This window comes from Siniperca chuatsi, linkage group LG3 (genome assembly GCF_020085105.1).
Source record: "Siniperca chuatsi isolate FFG_IHB_CAS linkage group LG3, ASM2008510v1, whole genome shotgun sequence".
Lineage (NCBI taxonomy): Eukaryota > Metazoa > Chordata > Actinopteri > Centrarchiformes > Sinipercidae > Siniperca > Siniperca chuatsi.
Genome location: NC_058044.1, coordinates 10,113,634 through 10,133,479, shown reverse-complemented (window position 1 = coordinate 10,133,479; position 19,846 = coordinate 10,113,634). Strand labels below are relative to the sequence as shown.

General features: G+C 41.4%; 1 protein-coding gene across 10 annotated transcripts in view; it reads right to left on the bottom strand.

The window, feature by feature from the left end:
* Positions 1 to 18,999, bottom strand: part of LOC122873551 (LIM and calponin homology domains-containing protein 1-like) — a 29,602-nt gene extending 10,603 nt beyond the window's left edge. For 3 of the 10 annotated variants that reach the window (XM_044190381.1, XM_044190383.1, XM_044190382.1), the window contains exons 1-15: positions 18,560 to 18,999; positions 10,257 to 10,327; positions 10,077 to 10,146; positions 9,887 to 9,993; positions 9,767 to 9,797; positions 9,551 to 9,661; positions 8,916 to 9,043; positions 8,627 to 8,697; positions 6,705 to 6,906; positions 6,334 to 6,540; positions 5,483 to 5,791; positions 5,041 to 5,301; positions 2,987 to 3,244; positions 1,569 to 1,925; positions 1,111 to 1,437 (exon numbers count right to left, since the gene is read on the bottom strand). In XM_044190381.1, the coding sequence (XP_044046316.1) occupies positions 1,111 to 1,437; positions 1,569 to 1,925; positions 2,987 to 3,244; positions 5,041 to 5,301; positions 5,483 to 5,791; positions 6,334 to 6,540; positions 6,705 to 6,906; positions 8,627 to 8,697; positions 8,916 to 9,043; positions 9,551 to 9,661; positions 9,767 to 9,797; positions 9,887 to 9,993; positions 10,077 to 10,146; positions 10,257 to 10,327; positions 18,560 to 18,676 (2,627 nt within the window). In that variant the 5' untranslated portion in view covers positions 18,677 to 18,999. The remainder of the gene's footprint in view (positions 1 to 1,110; positions 1,438 to 1,568; positions 1,926 to 2,986; positions 3,245 to 5,040; positions 5,302 to 5,482; positions 5,792 to 6,333; positions 6,541 to 6,704; positions 6,907 to 8,626; positions 8,698 to 8,915; positions 9,044 to 9,550; positions 9,662 to 9,766; positions 9,798 to 9,886; positions 9,994 to 10,076; positions 10,147 to 10,256; positions 10,328 to 18,559) is intronic. The other 7 variants (XM_044190387.1, XM_044190389.1, XM_044190386.1 and 4 more) reach the window with 6 other exon arrangements.
* Between the last annotated feature and the right edge of the window lie 847 nt (positions 19,000 to 19,846).

The window sequence follows — 19,846 nt, the reverse complement described above, 5'->3', positions numbered from 1 at the left end:
TCATTGTGATCAGTTTTCATTGGGACTACTTTTTACTGAAGACATAGTCCCTATGAAAACTATTGACAGCAAGTTATGTGGATTATTGAGAGTACAGGGGGCCATCCTTTTTTTATGTCTCTTGCAAGTCCCCCTTCTGTATGTGAGGGCAGTGCTAAGAGCATTGCTGGAGTACCCCAATTAACCAAAATTGCCCAAAATTGTTGACAAATAATTGGCTGCTTCTTCTTGTTTCTGCCCTATTTAGCTGTGTCTTGGGCTCTAGCAAACTTAAAAAAACTGTCTGGCTAGATACCACTGAAGATAAACCAAAAAATATGTGTACTAAAATATGGGTACTAGAAAAATAGAAACGATGTTCAGTTGGCACATTTCTTATGTAACTTAGTCTTTAATTCAGTTTATGGCACATCAAGTGAACATCCAAAAGTGATCAGCTGGAATTTGTCTTCAGGCAAACATACAATTCAATATATGTGGAGAATAAATAGTCCAGTAATACATGAATAATGAATGAATATTTACTTGGGTTTAAATTGAGTAGTTTTTTTTTTAATTAAGGAAATTATTAGAAAATTACTTTTAGCTTTTTTTTGCTGTAATTTGGGTGATCCATCCCGAGAATATGAAATGCTAGAGAGTAGAGCAGCAGCTGTTTTTAAACTTTAAATACAAAGACAACAGCCGAACGCTCCATGCTCAACTAGAACCACAACCAAACCATAGTCATGACAAACAAAGCCAAGGTTAAACCTCAACAACAACAACAAAAAAAAAGTCCAAACCAAGCACAAACACTGCCGAGCCAAATGAGAAACAGAGCTCCAAGAATCCGACCACAACAGCAAATCAAAGTCGGCCAGTCTTTTCATATACAAATAATACAAATGAAACCACATCAAGCATCCAGCTGCAGGCAGCGCAACATGCTGGCACGGAATCAAAACAACAACAGTCAAGTCAGATCAACTATAAATCATCCACAGAGACGTGTTAAAGTTAGTGCTGCAGGCCATATAACTTGTCAACATAATTAAACTTTCATCTTGCCAGTAAAATATGTTAGTTGTTGAACGACACCACAGTATGGCATTCAAAGACAGTAAATACCTTTCACTAGCTATCTTCTCTATGACTTTAGGTCTGCTGTGTAGTGGCTTCATTGCAGACACTGGGGCGATGTTATATTTAACTGATCCAGGTACTGGCAGGAACTGGTTGATGGACTGATTTGTTCTGGCTGCACTCGGTTTTTGGAATGACCCGGTCCTGCGAGCCATCATGTCGTCCTTCTCCAGGTCAGGCACAGGCTCATTTTCATCATACTCATCCTCATCATCATATTCACGTTCGCTGTGAGAAGTTGCTCGGATCACAGTCGAGTCAGGGCGCGGTTGAGGTGTTTCCATGGGAACTCTGGGTTGCTGTTGCTCCACTCTATGAGAGAAACTGCTATAACTGAAATAACTAAACATCAAGCTGGAGAATTCCTTTGAGGATGCAAACCACACCAAGCTTGTTAGTCCCTCCTCATACTGTTAGACAGTTCCATACAAATCTCAGCCCACCTGGTGTTCAGTTTCTTGCTCCTGTCTGCCTGCACTTCCCTTTTGTTCCGTGGAGCAGCATCAGTGGTGACCTGCCCTTGTGTGCTGCGTTTGGAGCTGGGCAGAGGCAGGAAACGGTTGTACGTCACTGTGGCAGTGCTTTGTTTATGGAAAACTCCTGTCCTCCTCGCCATCATGTCGTCTTTCTGGAGATCTGGGATCCTGTCCTCTTCATCCTCATCCCCCTCCTCTGTTCTCCGTTCATACTGAGCCAGACGTGCATCCAGCTCAGCAAGAGTAGGAGGGGTTTCAGGGGTCCAGGGTGGGAGGTCAGCAGAGGGCGGGGTAGTTTGATTGAGGTCAGCTGCATCTACCTGGCTGTGAGAGCATCACATAAAGCTCAAACTGCAGCAACAACGATGGATAATTTGCAACTGTAATCTTAAAATCCAGGCAGGAAGATGCAGAAAAGTAGTCCACATGTGGTCAGTAAGAGTACAGAATACAGATCGTAAAGACGGAACAATGTTCAAACTAAAAACCATTCAACTGAGTGTTTCAGCAACAAACAATAAATAGGGGTTAGAAAAAACATGCAAAACTAATGCAAATCTACAAAAAAAAAGAGAGACCTGTGATGACATTTTGAGCCACGTCAAACACTTTGACCATCAGACTCATGTGATAACCTCCATCTATAAAGCGGAATGTTTCGATTTTATGGAAAAAGTGAACAGATTGTGTAATATCTCAGGAGTAAAACAGGTTTACCCCAACGTTACAGGAATGCATGAATTGTACATTTACTACAAGTTGTTTATTTAGCCCAACCAGGATTTTTGAGGCTGATACCGATATTGATTGAGAATTTAAAAGAACTGATATGTTGGACAAAACTCTCTTTTTTTAAACATTAAAACACAACATAAACAAACATTTTTGATAAGAATAGCCAGAATTTGGTTGCCAAATTGCAAGTGCTCTCTCATCAACTATGTAATGGAGACATTATTTAAAAACTACCAAAAACATGTCTTTGATAGTTCTTGACTGCAATTTCTTGACATATATGCCAGTAGTGATATCACTGTATGAGCTAATATCAGCCTGGCCGATTTTTCTAGCTCCAGTTGTCACAGCAGCATGTATATGCATGTGTGTGTGAGTGTGTGTGTAACTTTGTTTCCTATTAAAACTACAAGCAAATCAGTACAATGCAGAGAGGTGCATCCAAACTACCTAATTCACTAACTCAAATAGGCCTGAAATGTAAAATATTTTCCAAAATGACATTGACAAGCAATTCAATTAAATAATTTAAGAAAGTAATGGGATAGAAAAGGACCTATCTATTCCTCAATACAGTCCATACTAATACAAGAGACTTTGGATTCAAGCCATTGAAGCCTAAGTTGTCTTGTATTTGGCCTCGTCCATACCTGCGTTCCCGCTCTGAAAGCTGGGAGCCCAGGCCAATGGTAGGCATGGCTACAGTTGCCTTGGAAAGGAGTCGTCTTAGCAACTCCGTCTCCTCCCCTTCACTTGACGTGACTGTGTCTATTGGCTGCTCGATCTCAGTCACGCCCCCAAAGGTCACAACTTTGCTGTGACCTCGTCCAGCCTTGGCTGATCCGCTGAAAGGGCTTCCATAATTTTTCTCCAGACAAGCCTGACACACAGGGGCCGGGCTAGGCTCACTGTAGATACAATCTCACAAATGAAGACAGGCGTACACACACACACACACACACACACACACACACACACACACACACAGCCAGCAATAGAGCAGGGGGAAAACAAAGAGGGTGGAAAAGAAGTCATGAGCAACCAGAGACAGAGGATCAGACTGTGAAGACAAAGGAAGGATGAGGTGGAAATGATGAATCAGACAGGAAGTGTGGATGGACAGAAGAGGACAAAGCATGGGGATGTGTACTTAAATCCTTGCAACAGACATGTACATTCACACATACACACCAAGCTTTTCGTCCACTCTAGGTAGCCAAATTTTCTTGGTTACTGCTGTTCCTCTGGGAACACAAAAAACTCTTTATCCTATCTAATGACATCAGCACAGAGAGAGAGAAAAACAAAGCCGAAGCAGTCCTCACAGCCAACAGTTGCCTCTCTTTTGGTCACACACACACACACACACACACACACACACACACACACAGCCTCATACACAACGGCCAGTTCCCTACTCTGTTTCAATGCCTGTCAAAGAAGACTGAAGGGGACTGAAGTGCACAATAGTGAGGAGAATAAACAAGCAGATGAGAACATGGGGAGCAACAGAGAAAAGAAGAGAAGGGAAACTAAAGGAGACTAAGGGACTAAGGGAAACTAAGGAGATCTATAGCTACTTACAAAAGGAAACAAGAAACTTAAGACAAAGCAGAGCTGAAACTGATAGAATATTGACAAGTAGACGATGGAGGTATCTTTTTAAAATATTTCTGTTAGAGGAGGGGACTCACATGACCTTAAATCTACAGATTTATTTACCTAATTAATCATTTATTGTATAAAATGTCTGAGAACAATGGAAAAAAAGGTCCATAATGATTTCCCAGAGCCCAAGGAGACATCTTCAAACAAACAGTCAAAACCCCAAAGATATTCTATCTATAATGATATAAAACAGAAAAAGTGGCAAACTCTCACATTTGAGAAGCTAGATTCTTGGGTATTTTTGCTTGATAAATTACTTAAAGTAATAGTTTGATATTTTGGGAAATACACTTATTTGCTCTCTTGCCAAGAGTTAGATGAGAAGATTGATACCACTGTCAAGTCTCTACAGTAAATATGAAGCTACAGCCGGGAGCTGGTTAGCTTAGCTTAGCACAAAGACTGGAAACAGGGGGAAACAGGTAGCTTGACTCTGCCTACCAGCACCTCTGAAGCTAACTAATTAACACGATATATCTTGTTAGATTAATCCGTACAAAAAGCAAAGTGTAAAAACAACAATTTGCTGTTTTATGTGCAGTAGAAAGTTAGAATGAGCCTAAATGATACTGTAACAAATTATCAGATGCAAAAAGCAAAAGTAAAGTAAAATGTAAGATGTTTTCGCAGCAATTTTATTTTCATTTTACAGTTCTGTCTTATGTGCACTCCTGTTACAAAATAAGCAATTGTGGGTGCAATGATATTGGGATTTTGAATCATGACATTTTAATAATGTGTACTACTTAGTGGTTTAGTGAGGATTTAACTTGGATGGCATTTGAAATAAGGTACCAAATCCCCCGTGTATTCAAACCATTGTTCGTGAGGCTTAAAAAGTAAAAAGTCTGCAGATTAATGACCCTCTTCTGACTGCAAAGATCTGCTTAAAACCGGAACTAAAACTAGAAGCACACACACACACACACACACACACACATACTGCACAGTCATTAACAAACAACACTTGACATACAGCAGTATTTAAGTGCTTTGTACTGCATGTATGATGAAACAGAGAGTGTGTGTTGGGCACCTGGGTTCAGTCATCTTGAGTCTCTCCCACTTCTGCAAATCTGCCTGGCTCATGGAGGCAGAAACAAAGCTCATTGGTCCGTCCCTGTGAGAGAGGGGCCTACTTTGAGCCCGCCTTTGAGCCAGGTCATCCTTCTGCTTATTAGGTGTTGCCTTAACCTTTCCCTCTTCTCCCTCATCCTCCTCTTCCTCGTGGCGAGAGGTGGAGTTTAGGAAGGGGTTGTCTCTGCGTGTAATGATGTCAGGGACTGCTTCGTTCTCACTGTCCAATCACAGAGCCAGTACAATGGCATCACACGGCACACATTACACATCAAGATGGAGTACACACACGTCAAACCACAAGTGACCGCAACACCCAAAGAAAGAAAGAGTATATTTAGCAGTAAGTTATAGAAAATGGAAGAAAAAACGGCAACACACACAATCATAAGCTGGCTAACCTGATCTCCTTCTCCTGCAGCGTTTGCTGTGAGGCTCGTCTAATGCCTTCCCAGCGCTCTCTGTCTTTGTTGCTACATACAGGCGGAGGGACAAACTGATGCACTTTGGGAGCAACAGGGCCGCGATGAGCTCGTCTGGATGCCAGGTCATCTCTACGAACATCCGGAACTTTCCGCACCTCTGCCTCCTCTTCCACATCAGAGGAGGAGTCCCACGCAGATTTCTGAGAGCTCAAAAAGTCATTATCGCAGCGAAGGATGATGTTCGGGGACGGCGACCTCACTTTTTGTTCCTCCATTGTGGGAGGGCTGGGGTTGGAGATGGGATGGCATGGCAAGGTCATTTCAGAGAATATTAAAAATCCTTTGTTGCATCTTATGAGCAGAAGTAAGGACATGCAATGTTCGGGTTTGACATGCGCCCACAAATATTGTTGGCAAGGTCCAAATGGTTAGTCATAGTTCACAGGCAAACGTATAAAAATGTGCATCAAAAATAAATAATAAGGATTTTTTTACACACCAACCAAGTAGCAATTCATGACCATTGAAACCTCTATTACGATATTAATAACTGACGTGATTTAAATTAACCTCTCCCATATGTAAAATGCAGAAAAGGAGCAAGCAGTCAGATCTGTATGCCAACACACAAAACTCATCATTAAAAAGCCAGATTGCTGCAACCCGACGACTACACAGAACCAAAAGTGAAACCCCAGCACCAGTGTGAATGGAGCACCAGGAAAAACACACATACAAAATTACCATCACAACGATCTGTTAGTGAACACAACCAAAACCGTCAAACCATAACAGCAGCAGCAGCTCTCATGCCTCTCCTCCCTGACCTGCTGTAGCGAACGGCAGCAGGCAGAACTTTAATCCCTGCCTTCTCTAACTTCTGCAGCTTCCTCTGATCCAACACTTCCTGGGTCACCTTCTCCTCTTCCTGTTTTAGTTTTCCCCCATTGTTCTCAGGTGCCCAAGTGACAGTCTTGGGGGTTTTGTGGTGCGGTCCAGTCCTTTTGCCCTGCTCTGGAGTGGCTTGAAGGTGACTGGGGAACGTTGTGTAATGGCAGGGAAAGATTAGGGATGTGGAAGTTTGTGTGTCTTGTGTGATTTACCTTTTCCTTCGGCTCACTGCAGCACTTAGTAACTTGTGTATAAAATGCATAATTTGCATCTGAATTATTTACTGCACTGATGTGCTTGTCATTACCTCCGCTGCTCTCCCTCCTCTGTATGTGATTTTCGCCGTGGAGTCGGGATGTAGGAACTGGCGTTGGTTCGGTTGGGAAGAAACTGGTTAAAGGGAATGGAGCTTCTTGCTTCACTGCTGGCAGTCCGTCTGGCCAACATGTCATCCTTCCGCACATCTGGCTTCCTGCTGGGGCCATCAGCCTCCGAGTCGCTCCCTCGCCCTGGGAGAGAGCGATGGAGCATAAAAGAGAAAGCGTGCAGAAGGTTAGAAAGTAGTCAGGAACTATTTTTTTAATTGGTCCTTGCACAATAACCTCTGCAAACGCTATACGATTCTCAAGACATACTAGCTCCATGTTGTTTCTTACACCAAAAGTTCATAATATTTGTTCCATGTCAGTAAGGGCAAACATGTTCATAAAATGGGACATATTCATCTTAAGACACTTTCAAGCATTTTAGACGTTTACTGTAACACCAAACAGTGAAATCAGCTCTGTATTTGTTCATGGGGCTGCCCTTCTACCACCTTGTTACATTTGAAAAGACTGACAGGGTAGTTATGTGTATCTTAAACAGGAATGATCTTTCCCATCCCACAATGTTGTTTTACTGGGAGAGTAAAAGCCTCTTCCTATGTCTCCTAATAGGCACACAAAATCTGATTTTGTGTGAGTCCCCTGCTATCGGTAATTCTATTCTATTCTATCGGTAATATTAAAAATAACATTGTATTGGAATTAATAACTTAATTGCTGAGTTCATGACTGTGGTAACTTTGCTAAAAATCAGGTCAGACAGGCAAGAAACACAAGTACTTAGTCAGACTTATTTGGAAGCGAATGAGGGATTATTATAACAATTATAGTTTTCTTTACCTCAAAATAAAGTGGTTTAGATATTCGGCTGGACTGCTGGCTTGTTTCCAACCTGATTATTTGGCCACTCGTGTTTCTTACCCTGTCAGATTTGTCCCCAGATCTCACCAATTACTTTGGTGAGTACAGTGCTAACATAACTAAGAAATATGACCCAAGTTACAATAAAGAAGAATTATTATTTAAATGTAACTGCAACACCATTATATCGGCAGGCAGTGAGAAACATTGATCACTTCTCGTGCCAAACTTTCGACAAGGTTATTGTGCATAAATATTCAGCAAACAGACATGCAGACAGAATAAGACAAATTATATCCCCTGTCCATCTCTCTTCTTGGGTAATAAATATCATTGGCTAGGTGGCACACTTTCTCTGTGACCTCCAGAGAATGTGGGGAATGAGTCTATTCTCGGCTCTGGAATAGTGTTTTTCTTGTCACCGTGCTGCACACATATTATACTGTCAACATAAAAGACACAAACAGGATGTCTGTGATACTCCCCTCAAACACACACACACACACACACACACACACACACACACACACACACAGACTGACATATGAAAGGCAGGATGTTGACCTCAGCCTGTGTTTCCCAGGTCCAAATCTCTAGTGATGGCTACTTGGGCCAACAGCTGCTGCATCTGGGGCACAGACACATACACACACACATACACACACACAAACACACACGGTGCCTGAGAGGTTCAGCTGTTGTCCACAGTCTGCCTGACTGGCCATAACATACCAAGGTTGAAACCCCAACATGTTAGAGAACAGCAGTCAGACTATTTATGGATGAGTGGTTTTGTATTGCTGCTTTAAAGGAATAGTTCTACATTTTGGGAAATACGCTTATTTGCTCTCTTTACAAGAGTTAGATGAGAAGATCTATATCCACTCTCATATTGGTAAGCTTAGTATGGGGCTGGAGCCAGGCGGCAATTAGCTTAGCTTAGCATAAAGACTGGAAGCAGAGGGAAACAGCTAACCTGACGCTCTCTTAAGTTCTGAAAAGTTTTACTTTTCCTACTTGAGAGACATTTATCAGAACCAACCATCACTGTTGCCTCGATTCACCACATCGGGAGAAGGGCTGTGCTGTGAGCGGGAGCCAAAGGAGTCCAGACTGTCAATAACAAAAGAAAACATATTACTGTAACACTGTAAAATCACATTTACTCTAATGCAAACATAGGCTTTGTATCAGTGGGACCAGTTTTAAAGTTTGAACTGAGTTTCAACAGTTGCATTTAACTTCTCATCAGTAATCTGAAATACCCCTGGTGTGTGCGTCCACATATTTGGGTATGTGTGCGTGCCTGTGTGTTGACAGATGTCTCTCACCTGTCTAGGGAGTTGTCGCGAGTGTGTCGTGGTGGAGAGAGAGACTCACTCCTCTCAGAGTCCCAGCAGTCATAGCCGCTGTCTCTAACGCTGCGCTTCTGTGGATTGTCCCCTCCTTCCTCGGCCTCCTACAAACACACACATGCACACAAAAACACATCAGCCATCAGGAAAATATATGCAAAAGTGTTTAAAGTAGGAAAGATGCATAAAGAAGCTCACTTAAGAGACAATACATGGGTTGAGAAATTGATCGGAAAGGAGACTAGGAGCAAAAGAAACAAAGAAAAAGAAAAGTGAGAAGCCAGGTGTTTGCTCATTGTTTTGCTAAACAGCAAAAAATGTATTTGAATAGACTTCCAATTGATCCAATAGATAAAATGTGCAGAGCCAAACTTCTTTCTCAACTCATATCCTGTTCCTCTTTTCTGTCTCTCCCTGAAATAGGAGTAGCTGTGCTGTAACAAAAACAAAAATGTGTTTGTCTCCTGTCTCGTGTGTCTCTCCTGCACCCCAACAAAGACAGGAAACTAACAAATCCATCCCCCGCACCTCCTCCATGCCGCTCTCTGTCTTTCTGTCTGTCTCCCTCTCCTCCCCCTCCCTGCTCTGTCCTCTTCGCTTTGTTCACTCACCATCTTCATTTGAGCAAGAAGCCCTTCAAACTCCTTGAGGTTGAGAGTAGGGCCGCTGTAGGAGGCGCAGCCGCTGGCAGCCTTCCCCAGCCAGAACACTGTGTTCAGCACCTGGGAGACATCGATACAGGGGGTTGGGGGAAACTCATATATGCTGAACACACTGACTTAGAAGATAAAGCAATAAAAAACAAAGAAAGAGCAATATTTACTCACATTTTTTAGTTTGCGGTTGTAGTCAGAGTCCCTGATGAAAGAGAAGTGTGTTACTGTCATGTGATACTACATTAAAATGGACATGGATAGGAATAAAAAGCCACACACACGCCTATTTACTTGAGGTTAGCTCGTATGGAAGTGTCTTGCAAGTCCCCGGGGTCAAACAGCTGGGAGCCCCTCAGGCCCAACTCCTCACAGCCCCGCAGGAAGACTGACAGGTTGTCCTAGAAGAGACAGCAGAGTTTATCACTTTGACGAACAGGCTGGTTTACAGGGCTGAATGTCACAGTGGAGCGTGTCTTCTTACCAGCCCAGCGATGGGAGTGGGCAGCCTGTTGATCTTCTTGACCAGCCCTGGTTTGATTGCACTCAGCAGCCTGCGTGGAGGAGGGGAGAAGCAAAGATTTATTGAGTCTTAGAGGAGATAATATATGTTGTTGCTACTTCAGACATCAAAAACTCAGTGTTAGAGATGTCACAGGCTTACTCGCATAACAGGATGCCGTTCTCCAGTCCGCTGCAGAAGTCCTTGTCTCCAAAGCTCTTCCCTGTTACAGCCTGCGAAGGAGGACAGAATCAGAATCAGCTTTATTGCCAAGTTTACACATACAAGGAATTTGCTTTGGTATTTTGGTGCAAAACAATAAACATAGTAGAAATATAAAGAAAGATACTAAGTACTGCAGGTCAGGAATCATACATTTAAAATTGACAATAAGATATTAAAGAATATTAAAAAAATATTATAAGAAGATTATATGAAAAGGAAAGGAAAAGAAAGGGACAGAGGTGAAGGAGGTGGACTGGAACTACGGCTGTAACTAACAATTATTTTATATTACTGATGGTGGTTATTTTTGATCAATCAGTTGTTTAATTTATAAAGTGTTCATTACAAGTTCCCAGGGTGATTTCTTCAAATTGCTTGTTTTGTCCAACCAACAGTCCAAAATCCAAAGATATTCAGTTTACAATGATATTAACTCACACAGAAATGGCGGAAGGAGAGAATTTTTGATATTTTTCCTTGATAAATTACTTGATTAAATACTTGATTGACAAAACTTGCTGTCGATGAATTTTCTGTCTAATTGCACTAACTGGAGTATTCTTACTAATAAGCCCAAATATTACTCTTTTACAATCTTCCTTCTGCACCTATTCAATACGCCTGATTAGTATCAGTGCCAATAAACCAACTTATTAAGCAGATCAGGTATCGGCCATGATGTGACCGATCCACATCAAATATAGTTTCTTTGACAATGACATTATCAAAATTCTGTTACATCAGTTACAGTGGGCTACCGACTAACAACAATTCTGTTCTCATTTGACCTTACATTAAAATGATTCCTACTGTTCCATGCAGAAAGGTTTAGATTTTAAATCTGGGAAAAAGAGGGCACTGGTATCAGACTGGTGCTCAATATCGGTTGGAATCAGGAGAGAGAAATTGGGATTGGTGCATCACCACCTCTTTCATGTGTCACTCATGGATTTGACACTTTAAAACTTCACAGAAAGTAATGAAATATACAACAGAGCTGATGTTAAAATTAGGCTGAGGTAATTAAAAACAGCATAAAGGAGAAAGGCAGACCTGCAGAGGAGACAGACTCCTCAGGCCACACTTTAAACCCCATTACTCCATCATAACACGCCACATAAACATTGGGATTACATCAATTGCAACTAAACCACTCTGATGGCCACCCTGACGTACCCAGGATGTTGCTGTGATCGTATGTATATGCACTTTGATTTTAGGCATAAATAAAGCTTAACCAACTAACTAATTAACTAACCTACATTTCTACACTAAGTGCTACAATATCAAAAACGACAGCAATATCCTCTGTTTGGCCATTCTGCTCTTCTTATTGGTGTCATGAAAAAGATTAGAACAAAGGTACTGTGTAGATATCAATACATAAAGATGAACATGATCTATTGCTGAATTGATTAACAAAATATGAATAATCATTGACAATCGATTAATAATTTAAGTAATTTATCAAGCAAAAATGCCAAACATTCTCTGGTTCCAGCTCCTTAAATGTGAAGATTAGCTATTTTTCTCAGTTTTACAACATTGTAAATTTAACATTTTGGGGAGTTAGTCTGACTAAACAAGCCCTTTGAAGATGTCACTTTGGGCTCCTGGTACTTGTGATGGGGTCGCTGTTTCCTGACATTTGATCATTTAAAAGAACAGTAAAGTAATTGAAAAATAATCAACAGATTGATCGATAATGAAAACAGTCATTAGCTACAGCCCTAATATGATCACTGCCATTAATAGATAAATATCATGAACAAAAGTGCTTGAAGACTGTTGGATTGTGCCTCACTGTCTCCCTGACAGAGGAACCTGCTGCTCTCTGGTTCACCCTTCCCCCAACATTTTGCTTCAGTAGAAACCAAATTAGAGAGACGCCAAGCCAGTGACACACTGCTCTGTGTCCTCATTCCCTTTTCCCAAAATGTGCCCACACACACGTCCCTGATTTAGAGGCACGCAGTCGTAGCCTGAGCAAGCCGCAACGATAACCTCAATCCTGTAACCTGGACTCCAAATCTGCAGTCTATCCTGTGCAGGCAGGAGAGGAGGAGGGAATCAGGAAGCTAACTGTGGCACACCAACCCACACACACACACTGCTTTCTGGAGCTGTTGTGTAACCAGCAGCCAAAGATGAACAGAAAAGACGAGGTTTGACTGACGCTGTTTAGACTTCTAATCCAGATTAGCTCAGATTACAGTTAGCACCAAAACTGTTAACTGCAGGCACACAGCTCTACTGCTCATATACAGTATATGTTCCTATACATCCATCCACAAAAAAACCCACATTTAGTCTGACCCAATGTGTCAGTTTTTGGTGGCAACTGACCACAAACATTTAATAATCTCTAAAGGGTCTAAACATTGACTGCATTTAAACTCATTATATTTTTTTTTTGTCACACACAGTGCATCTGCAGCTATGAAAACAGCCTATTGTTTTTCGTTATATAAGAGATGACCAGATGTTTCCCATTGGCATCTCTTTCTTTTTCTTGTCTTTCATCATTCAGTTGTCTCACAAACACACACACACATATATCATACGGCATGTTTACTTAGGTTTGACTCAAGGTCTTTGAAACATTTACAGCGTGGTCATGCATAATTTACTGACCAAGTAGAGTAGTGTATTGAGGGAGAGCAGGACAACTGTGTTTTGTGTAGGTAGTGTGTGTGTGTGGGATGCAGGACACAGACAGTGGGTGGGGGGTGGAGGTGGATAACGACTGGTTATGTGTTAAATGCTGAACCTGAAATACAGCAATTAGACATAGTGACTGGTGTGAGAGTACATGTTTTGGATAGAAAACTCTTGAAAATCTAAGCAGAGGAAAAAAGATGAGACATAAGTGTGCGTTAACGAGAAGCCGAGTGTATATGTGTGTTAAATGAGCATTCATGTCTGCTACAAAAACCAAGCCAAAGGCCTTGGGGGTATTTCAGTGCCAGCAACAGTAATTCGACCCTCCCTGGCTCCCTCTCAGTCCTCATGGTGGATTGCTCTGCTCAGTCTGGGTGAATGGCAGCAGCAGCTACCATTTAAACCCTGAGGTGAGAAGCAGAAGTAGGCCAAAGTACTCTTTACTTTTATTTTAACAACTGTAAAAAGATGGAAGGAATGCGAGGCTAGAAAAACAGAAAGCAGATGAGGAGAAAAATATGCAGTACATCATGTGCAGTAATGCATTAAATCTGAATTTTGCAGGGCCAGACTAAATGTGATGATAATACGGGGCCATGCTGCTGCAGCTGACACCATTTTGTTGTTTAAATTTATCATGGCAAACTCCTTGAGTTGAACCTTACCGTTCGAGTCACCGAGCTAAGCATCTGTTTTTCCATAAAAAATAAATCCCCGGTGAAAAATCCAGTTAGTTACAGTTAGTTGCTAACTTAAAAGTTTGCTGCATGATTTCTCTCATGTTTCCCAAGTTGCAAGTCTATTTCCTGAAACAGAAATCACATATCTCCTTTCTGGTTTTGTAATACACAAGAAAAATACAGATGCATTATTTTATATGAAAATAATAAATAACAGAAAGCAGTATCATCACATCACATCACCACAGATGATAATAAACTTTTGGTTCACATCGTACAATTTGAGCAAGGTCATATATCATTTCCGGCTACCATCTTTGTTTGGATTACGAAATAGAGTTGCAACTTGGAAAACGAGTTAAAAATAATTTTAGCTGTGAAGCAGACAGTCCAAATGGTTAGAGAGGAGTCTTGGGAATACTTTAAGTGCAGCAGTAAGTGTTAAATGACCTTCTGAGTTTTTCAAAGATCGACAGGTATTTGTTTTTCGGGAAAAAAACATATGCTCTGTGACTCAAATGTAATGTTAATGTATGGGAGGCACAAACTAGGGCTAAGTTGAACCATGCTGAACTGTCTATGTGCTTCCAGTAAAGCCTAGTTGATGGAGATGTAGAGGGTTAGAGCCCCAGTGTGATACACAGACCACTGAGAGAGGCTGGTGTTTTAATTTGTGGTGTTGCAGAAGTATTTGCCTCGTTATAATGTTATCATGTGCTGTAGGCACTCTGCACACTAATGGCTGTGTGACACGCAGAGAAGACGATAACAAAGAGTAATAAACTGAGAGGGGAAGAGAGAAAGGCAGAAAGATAAAGTCATAATCCAGATTGAGGATGGGTTTAATCTGGATCAAAGTAATTAACCAGAGTGACTCGACACTAGACAACATCAGACTTTTCAGCTGCTGACAATTGATATCTGTTCAATATGAAGAAGAAAAGCACTTCCTTTGTGTAATTCAAGCACACCTATTGTACTACATATTTTGAAAAGGTATTTTTCATCACAGTAAAATAAAGTAGTAGTACACTAAAATGATATTTACAGTAATATGTGATTAGGAACTTTCATAGCGTAATCACTGCATGATATTTTGGTATTTTTAATTCAATGAAAATATCCAAAATGTGGCAAAATATGATATTCTTACGTTTTCACATAGCTCAGTGTCAAAGTTGACACAACACAAACTAATGCTCCTTGAAAGGTCTGCACGATGCTAATCAGAGTCAATCAATCATATATCATGATACAGCATATTCAATTACAACTAACTTTTCTGAAACTTTATGCTTTGCAAAAAAATACAACATGTTTAGTTTTGTCTGAGGCAAACCGTGACTCTCCTGGCTTTACAAAAACTTGATAAATCACTGAGGCATGATAGACATCTCTGCATTATTTCACATTCTTTCATAAAGTATTTGATGCATGGAAAATCCATGAATCCCCACTCTCTTTCTCTCGAGCAGACACAGCTGGCTGGCTGGGACCATTGGCGTTAATCTGCCTAGGACAGCTGTGACATCTGGCACACACATACACACACACGCACGCACGCACACACACACACACACACACACACACACAATTCTTTGGTTTATTCCCTGTGTGACAGACCCTAACTTTTGCTATGCACTGTATGCCGGTGACAGCAAAGGTTAACTGCTGTCACTAAAGTTAACTTTGTGTTTCTCTAAGCCTGTACAACTGCTCAGTGTCACATCCAACAGGTTTAAAGCACCTTCAACAGCGCGTATCAGCTTTGAGACAAAGTCTAATCCAGCCTTGTCTCGTCTATAAACAGATAGCTAGGTCTTGTCTGTGCCAGTCTAATTTCCTGCTTGGGTCATGTGGTGATATATAGCCTACTGCTCTACTGCCCCCCTAGAAACAGTGACACCTGAGAGCTTGACCATGTTATGTTCCCATAGTGACCAGTGTCACCCAACCGGGGCGTGTCTGAGTAGTGTGTGAGCAGTATCATGCATAGCTGATCGACATGTGTGTGTGTGCGCATACGCTTTGCATACTCTTACAGACATGGAAAACACACACACACGCGGACTGAAAATGCTGCATGGAGCATAGGGTTGCATGGTTAACCCTGAATCATCCCCACCTGTGAGAGCATTTAAATACACCACTAGAAATAGAGTCAGCCTGACCAGTCTGAAAATAACTAGAGAACTGGGAGGCAGAAAGACGACAAAGCAAGAGGAACGCAGAGCAAAGACACTGAAGGACAGATTAAGACTTAGAGGCCAGCATTAACCTAGACAAGACTGTTTATGCTCACTACTGATGTTACAAAGCTACCATCGGGACTTTTTAAGCGCTGATCAAAATGTGTCCATTTCATCGTGCATCAAAAATGTAAAGTTTTGAAGCCAGTTTTGTAGAGTTAAGAGGATAACAGTAGTCCCCCCGCCCCAAAAAAGAAAGTTTTGAGAGCAAGGTGAACTTCAGTTAAAGAGGGATTTGTTGAAGTCAATTGTGCTGATTGTCTTATAAATTTGTTTGAGTTATCCATAAGTGCAAAAACAGAGATTTAGTATATTGTGTTTCTGAAAAATGAGGCTAGAAGAATAGCATTTGCTTAAAACGTTAAGATGAAATATTGTGTGAAAAATCTTGGTTGTAATGTCGTATATCTTGTATTTACTGCTATTTATATGTTTCTTGTAAATATCTTTATACATTGAGAGGAACTGCTGCATTCTGTAAAAACTATTTTGATGGTTGTAATGTTATTTATCTGGTTTTTGTAGTGACGCTGTGAATGGATTGCATGTAAATGAACCAGAAACAACCTCAGACACCATGACCACCATGATGAAGGCAAGCTGGCTAAAATATTTTCACATCTAAATCATATCTTTGCTAATTTTAGACTTCTTGTATGGATGCTTGTGTTAAAACAATCATTGATGCATAGAGAGTTTTGTCATAGTTTGTTAAAGGGGTTTTGTGATAACATGTTTATAGCCCTCAAACCTCAACCTCATTCATTGAATGGATAACTGTGCAAGTTGGGTGGAAAATTGTCTGAGCATATTAATATCCCTAAAGCCACCTAAATAGGTCATTACTCTCCACAGAAATAGATATTTTATAAATGCTGATAATTTAGATTTTTCTTGAACTGTATGTGGGACACTTACAGATCTGAACTGGGCAGATGGGAGACGAATGATCTACTTCTGTAGCCTCTGAAAGTCTAAAAGTAATCATGGAGGAAAGATGTGGCCCCAGGTGAACCATTTAACTTTGATAGATACAGACATACAGACAGATAGATAGAAAGATAGATAGAAACTAAAAATGTTTTTGGTAAAAGGAAGGAAGGACTATATTTAACGCAATTGGCTTCAATGTTTATGGCAGTTTTAACATTTAACAAGTTTTCATTCATTGAGCAGCAATCTTTTCTTAAAAATGTACAACTTCCTCAGCTCATGTTAACCTTTTGGGCTTAAAACAAAACAATCTCTACTTGCCACCCCTCACCAGTGGATGCATATGTCTACTGGTTGGAACCAGTTCACCCAAAAAGTGTTTTATTTCATATTATGTTCAAATAATTTTTAGAGACCTAAAGAGGTAAAACTACCCAGCACTTTGCTTTCCTGTTAATCATTTTAATCATTTATCTGACGGCCCTTGTGTCCTGACCCCCAAATTGGAAACCACTGTAATAAACAGTAGCATTTTTGCATTTGGATGCATGTTTAATCTCAAACTGGATTTCAGTCTTATCAGTATGGACTGATACAGAGCCCATTACAATATCCACTTTAGTGAGTTGTTGTCTATTAAACATTGCTGAAACTTAACTTCTCTTTGGTGAAGAAATGGTTGTTAAATAATCAATCTTAAGTCTGCTTTGTGGGGTTGTTTGTTCTGTTGTTCTTGCCTGTTTTAACCTGTTTGTCATCTTACTCATAGAATGGAAATCACAATGGAAATAAGCTTTTTCTTAATCTTTATTGGGTTTTTATCCAGACAATTCAAATTGTATGTCAGGACTGGGTGTTTGTAGTACTGTATTTACCTTCAGATGTGTCATATAGATCTATCTATCCATCTTCTTCTCTATTTACCACAGCCAAGTAGTAAACTGGCTTGTGTGTGATAAGCAGCACAGATTGTGGGAGTCCTGTGAAAACACAGCCAAGACCTTTACATAAAAGTTGATTGTGTTGTACTTCCAAACCTTATATATTTTTTTGTTACCTAATCTGGGTTTCTAGTTGGCAGGTAGCTAGGCTAAAGGGGCCGTGATGAAAGAAAGAAAAAATAGGTCATAACGCAGCTCCACGGGCGGATCATGATTCACCACTCAGGCTTATAGAGAGAGGCGTTTTTAGCCGACCAGATGATGGTGGAAGCGATGCAGCAAACCACAAATGATAATCTCATCCGATGCTGCTGGTACAGTATAGCATCATGCGTGACTGCTGGCCCGATTTCATTACCATGGCAACCGGAATCCCCTCGCGCCTGGAAAAAAGGGGGCGTTCCTCCTCCTAGCAAGTAGAACACGATACCAAACAAACGGAAAATAAACGACTACTTTGCGGGATTTACGTTATGTTTGTCGTTTATTTTCTTGCTCGGTTCGTCGTTTAACGCCCCCACAGTGCTGGTCTGGGTTGTTAAATGTCACTAAGAGCCACACATGTGTGAAAACTTTTGACACATACGGTGGTCCACACATACGGCAGCAGAGCCGTTGTCCCACACGGTAACATGACACTGCGTCGTCCCCACAACAGGTGACGGTGCACCGGTGCTGTAGTGCTATTATTTCCCCGGTCACAGTATATGACAGTATGGCCCGTTTCCCCTGTAGCAGCAGGCCCCTGAGCCTCTCTGAACGGTCACCTAACTTACCTCTATCCATTTCTGTGCCTCCTGACAGGCTGGTTCGGGACGGTTCGGGTCCAACCGTTCCGGCTCGTCCCGCGGCGGGGCATTCGGGACATCTCGACCTGCTACGGGGCTAGCCATCTTCGGGCAGGCCGTTTAACGAGGACCAGAGTGATAAGATGTGTGGTGGTGCTCCCCTCGGTCAGTCCGTTATCCTCCTCCTCGCTCTCTACAGTCTACCGCCACTCCGCAACTCCTCGCGCAGTCAGTGCGTTGCGTTGCCCTCTCGTGCTCCCCCGCGAGTCCTGCTCAAACTGTGGCACGGAGATGGAGGATAAAAAGCTCCTCGCGACCACGACACTGCAACACGAACCACGCGCTAAAAATAACGATTCTTGAACTGCGCGAGACTGCTGCTGCCGCGCAATTCAGGAGACGTGAACGCGCAGGCAGGAATCTGTGCGGGGGAGGTCGAGAGAGATAGAAAGAGAGGGGTGAGAGAGAGAGAGAGATGGGTGAGGGGGGGGGATTTCAAAAGATGTCCCGTTATTGCACAGCTCTCGTGCGTCAGCTGGAGGAGATTTACTTCATGCTTACCTGAGCAATAGAAAGTCTACTGGCTTTAAGATGGAGAGCAATTGTGCAAGAAAATGTCATTTATCTGTTTGAGTCCATGAAAGTCAGTTTGAGAGAGCCTACATTTATCACAGGGACCACAAATGGGCAATGATACCTTAAAATCTCCAATTTATCATAGTGCTACATGGTCAAGTAACTTCTCCCTCAAGCAGAGCCATAGGAAGGATGTTTAGAAATACTGAGGTCAGGAGCCCTCTACCCAGAACATTTAGACCAAAAAGTCTGAGGTATTGGATTTTTTAACATTTTATTTGTTCAGTTAATTTTTCAATTATATTGTCTGTGAATTTTATTTCCCCTACATTAAGGCCTGGATGCCGTTTAAAGCCTTCTCCACAGGGCTGGATTACAGGCAAAGCAGACAACTGCTCTGGGGCCCTCAGACCCTCAAGGGCCCCAAAAGCCCCCAGGGCAGGTTCACTGTTTTTGTTCATTTGATTAATTGCAATTTAGTTTAGGAATATGCACCACCATAGCAAGACATAAACAGCTTCTTTTTTTTTTTTACTGTACTTTTACTGTGTTGTGAAGGCACCCTGTGTCAAAATGAATTATTTAATTATTTCAGTTGATATTGTGCTTAAATGGTGCATATTCCTAATATAAATATAGTTGTGTTTAATCAAATCACCACCAACAAACTGACAACCTGGGAAAAATATAATGATATAA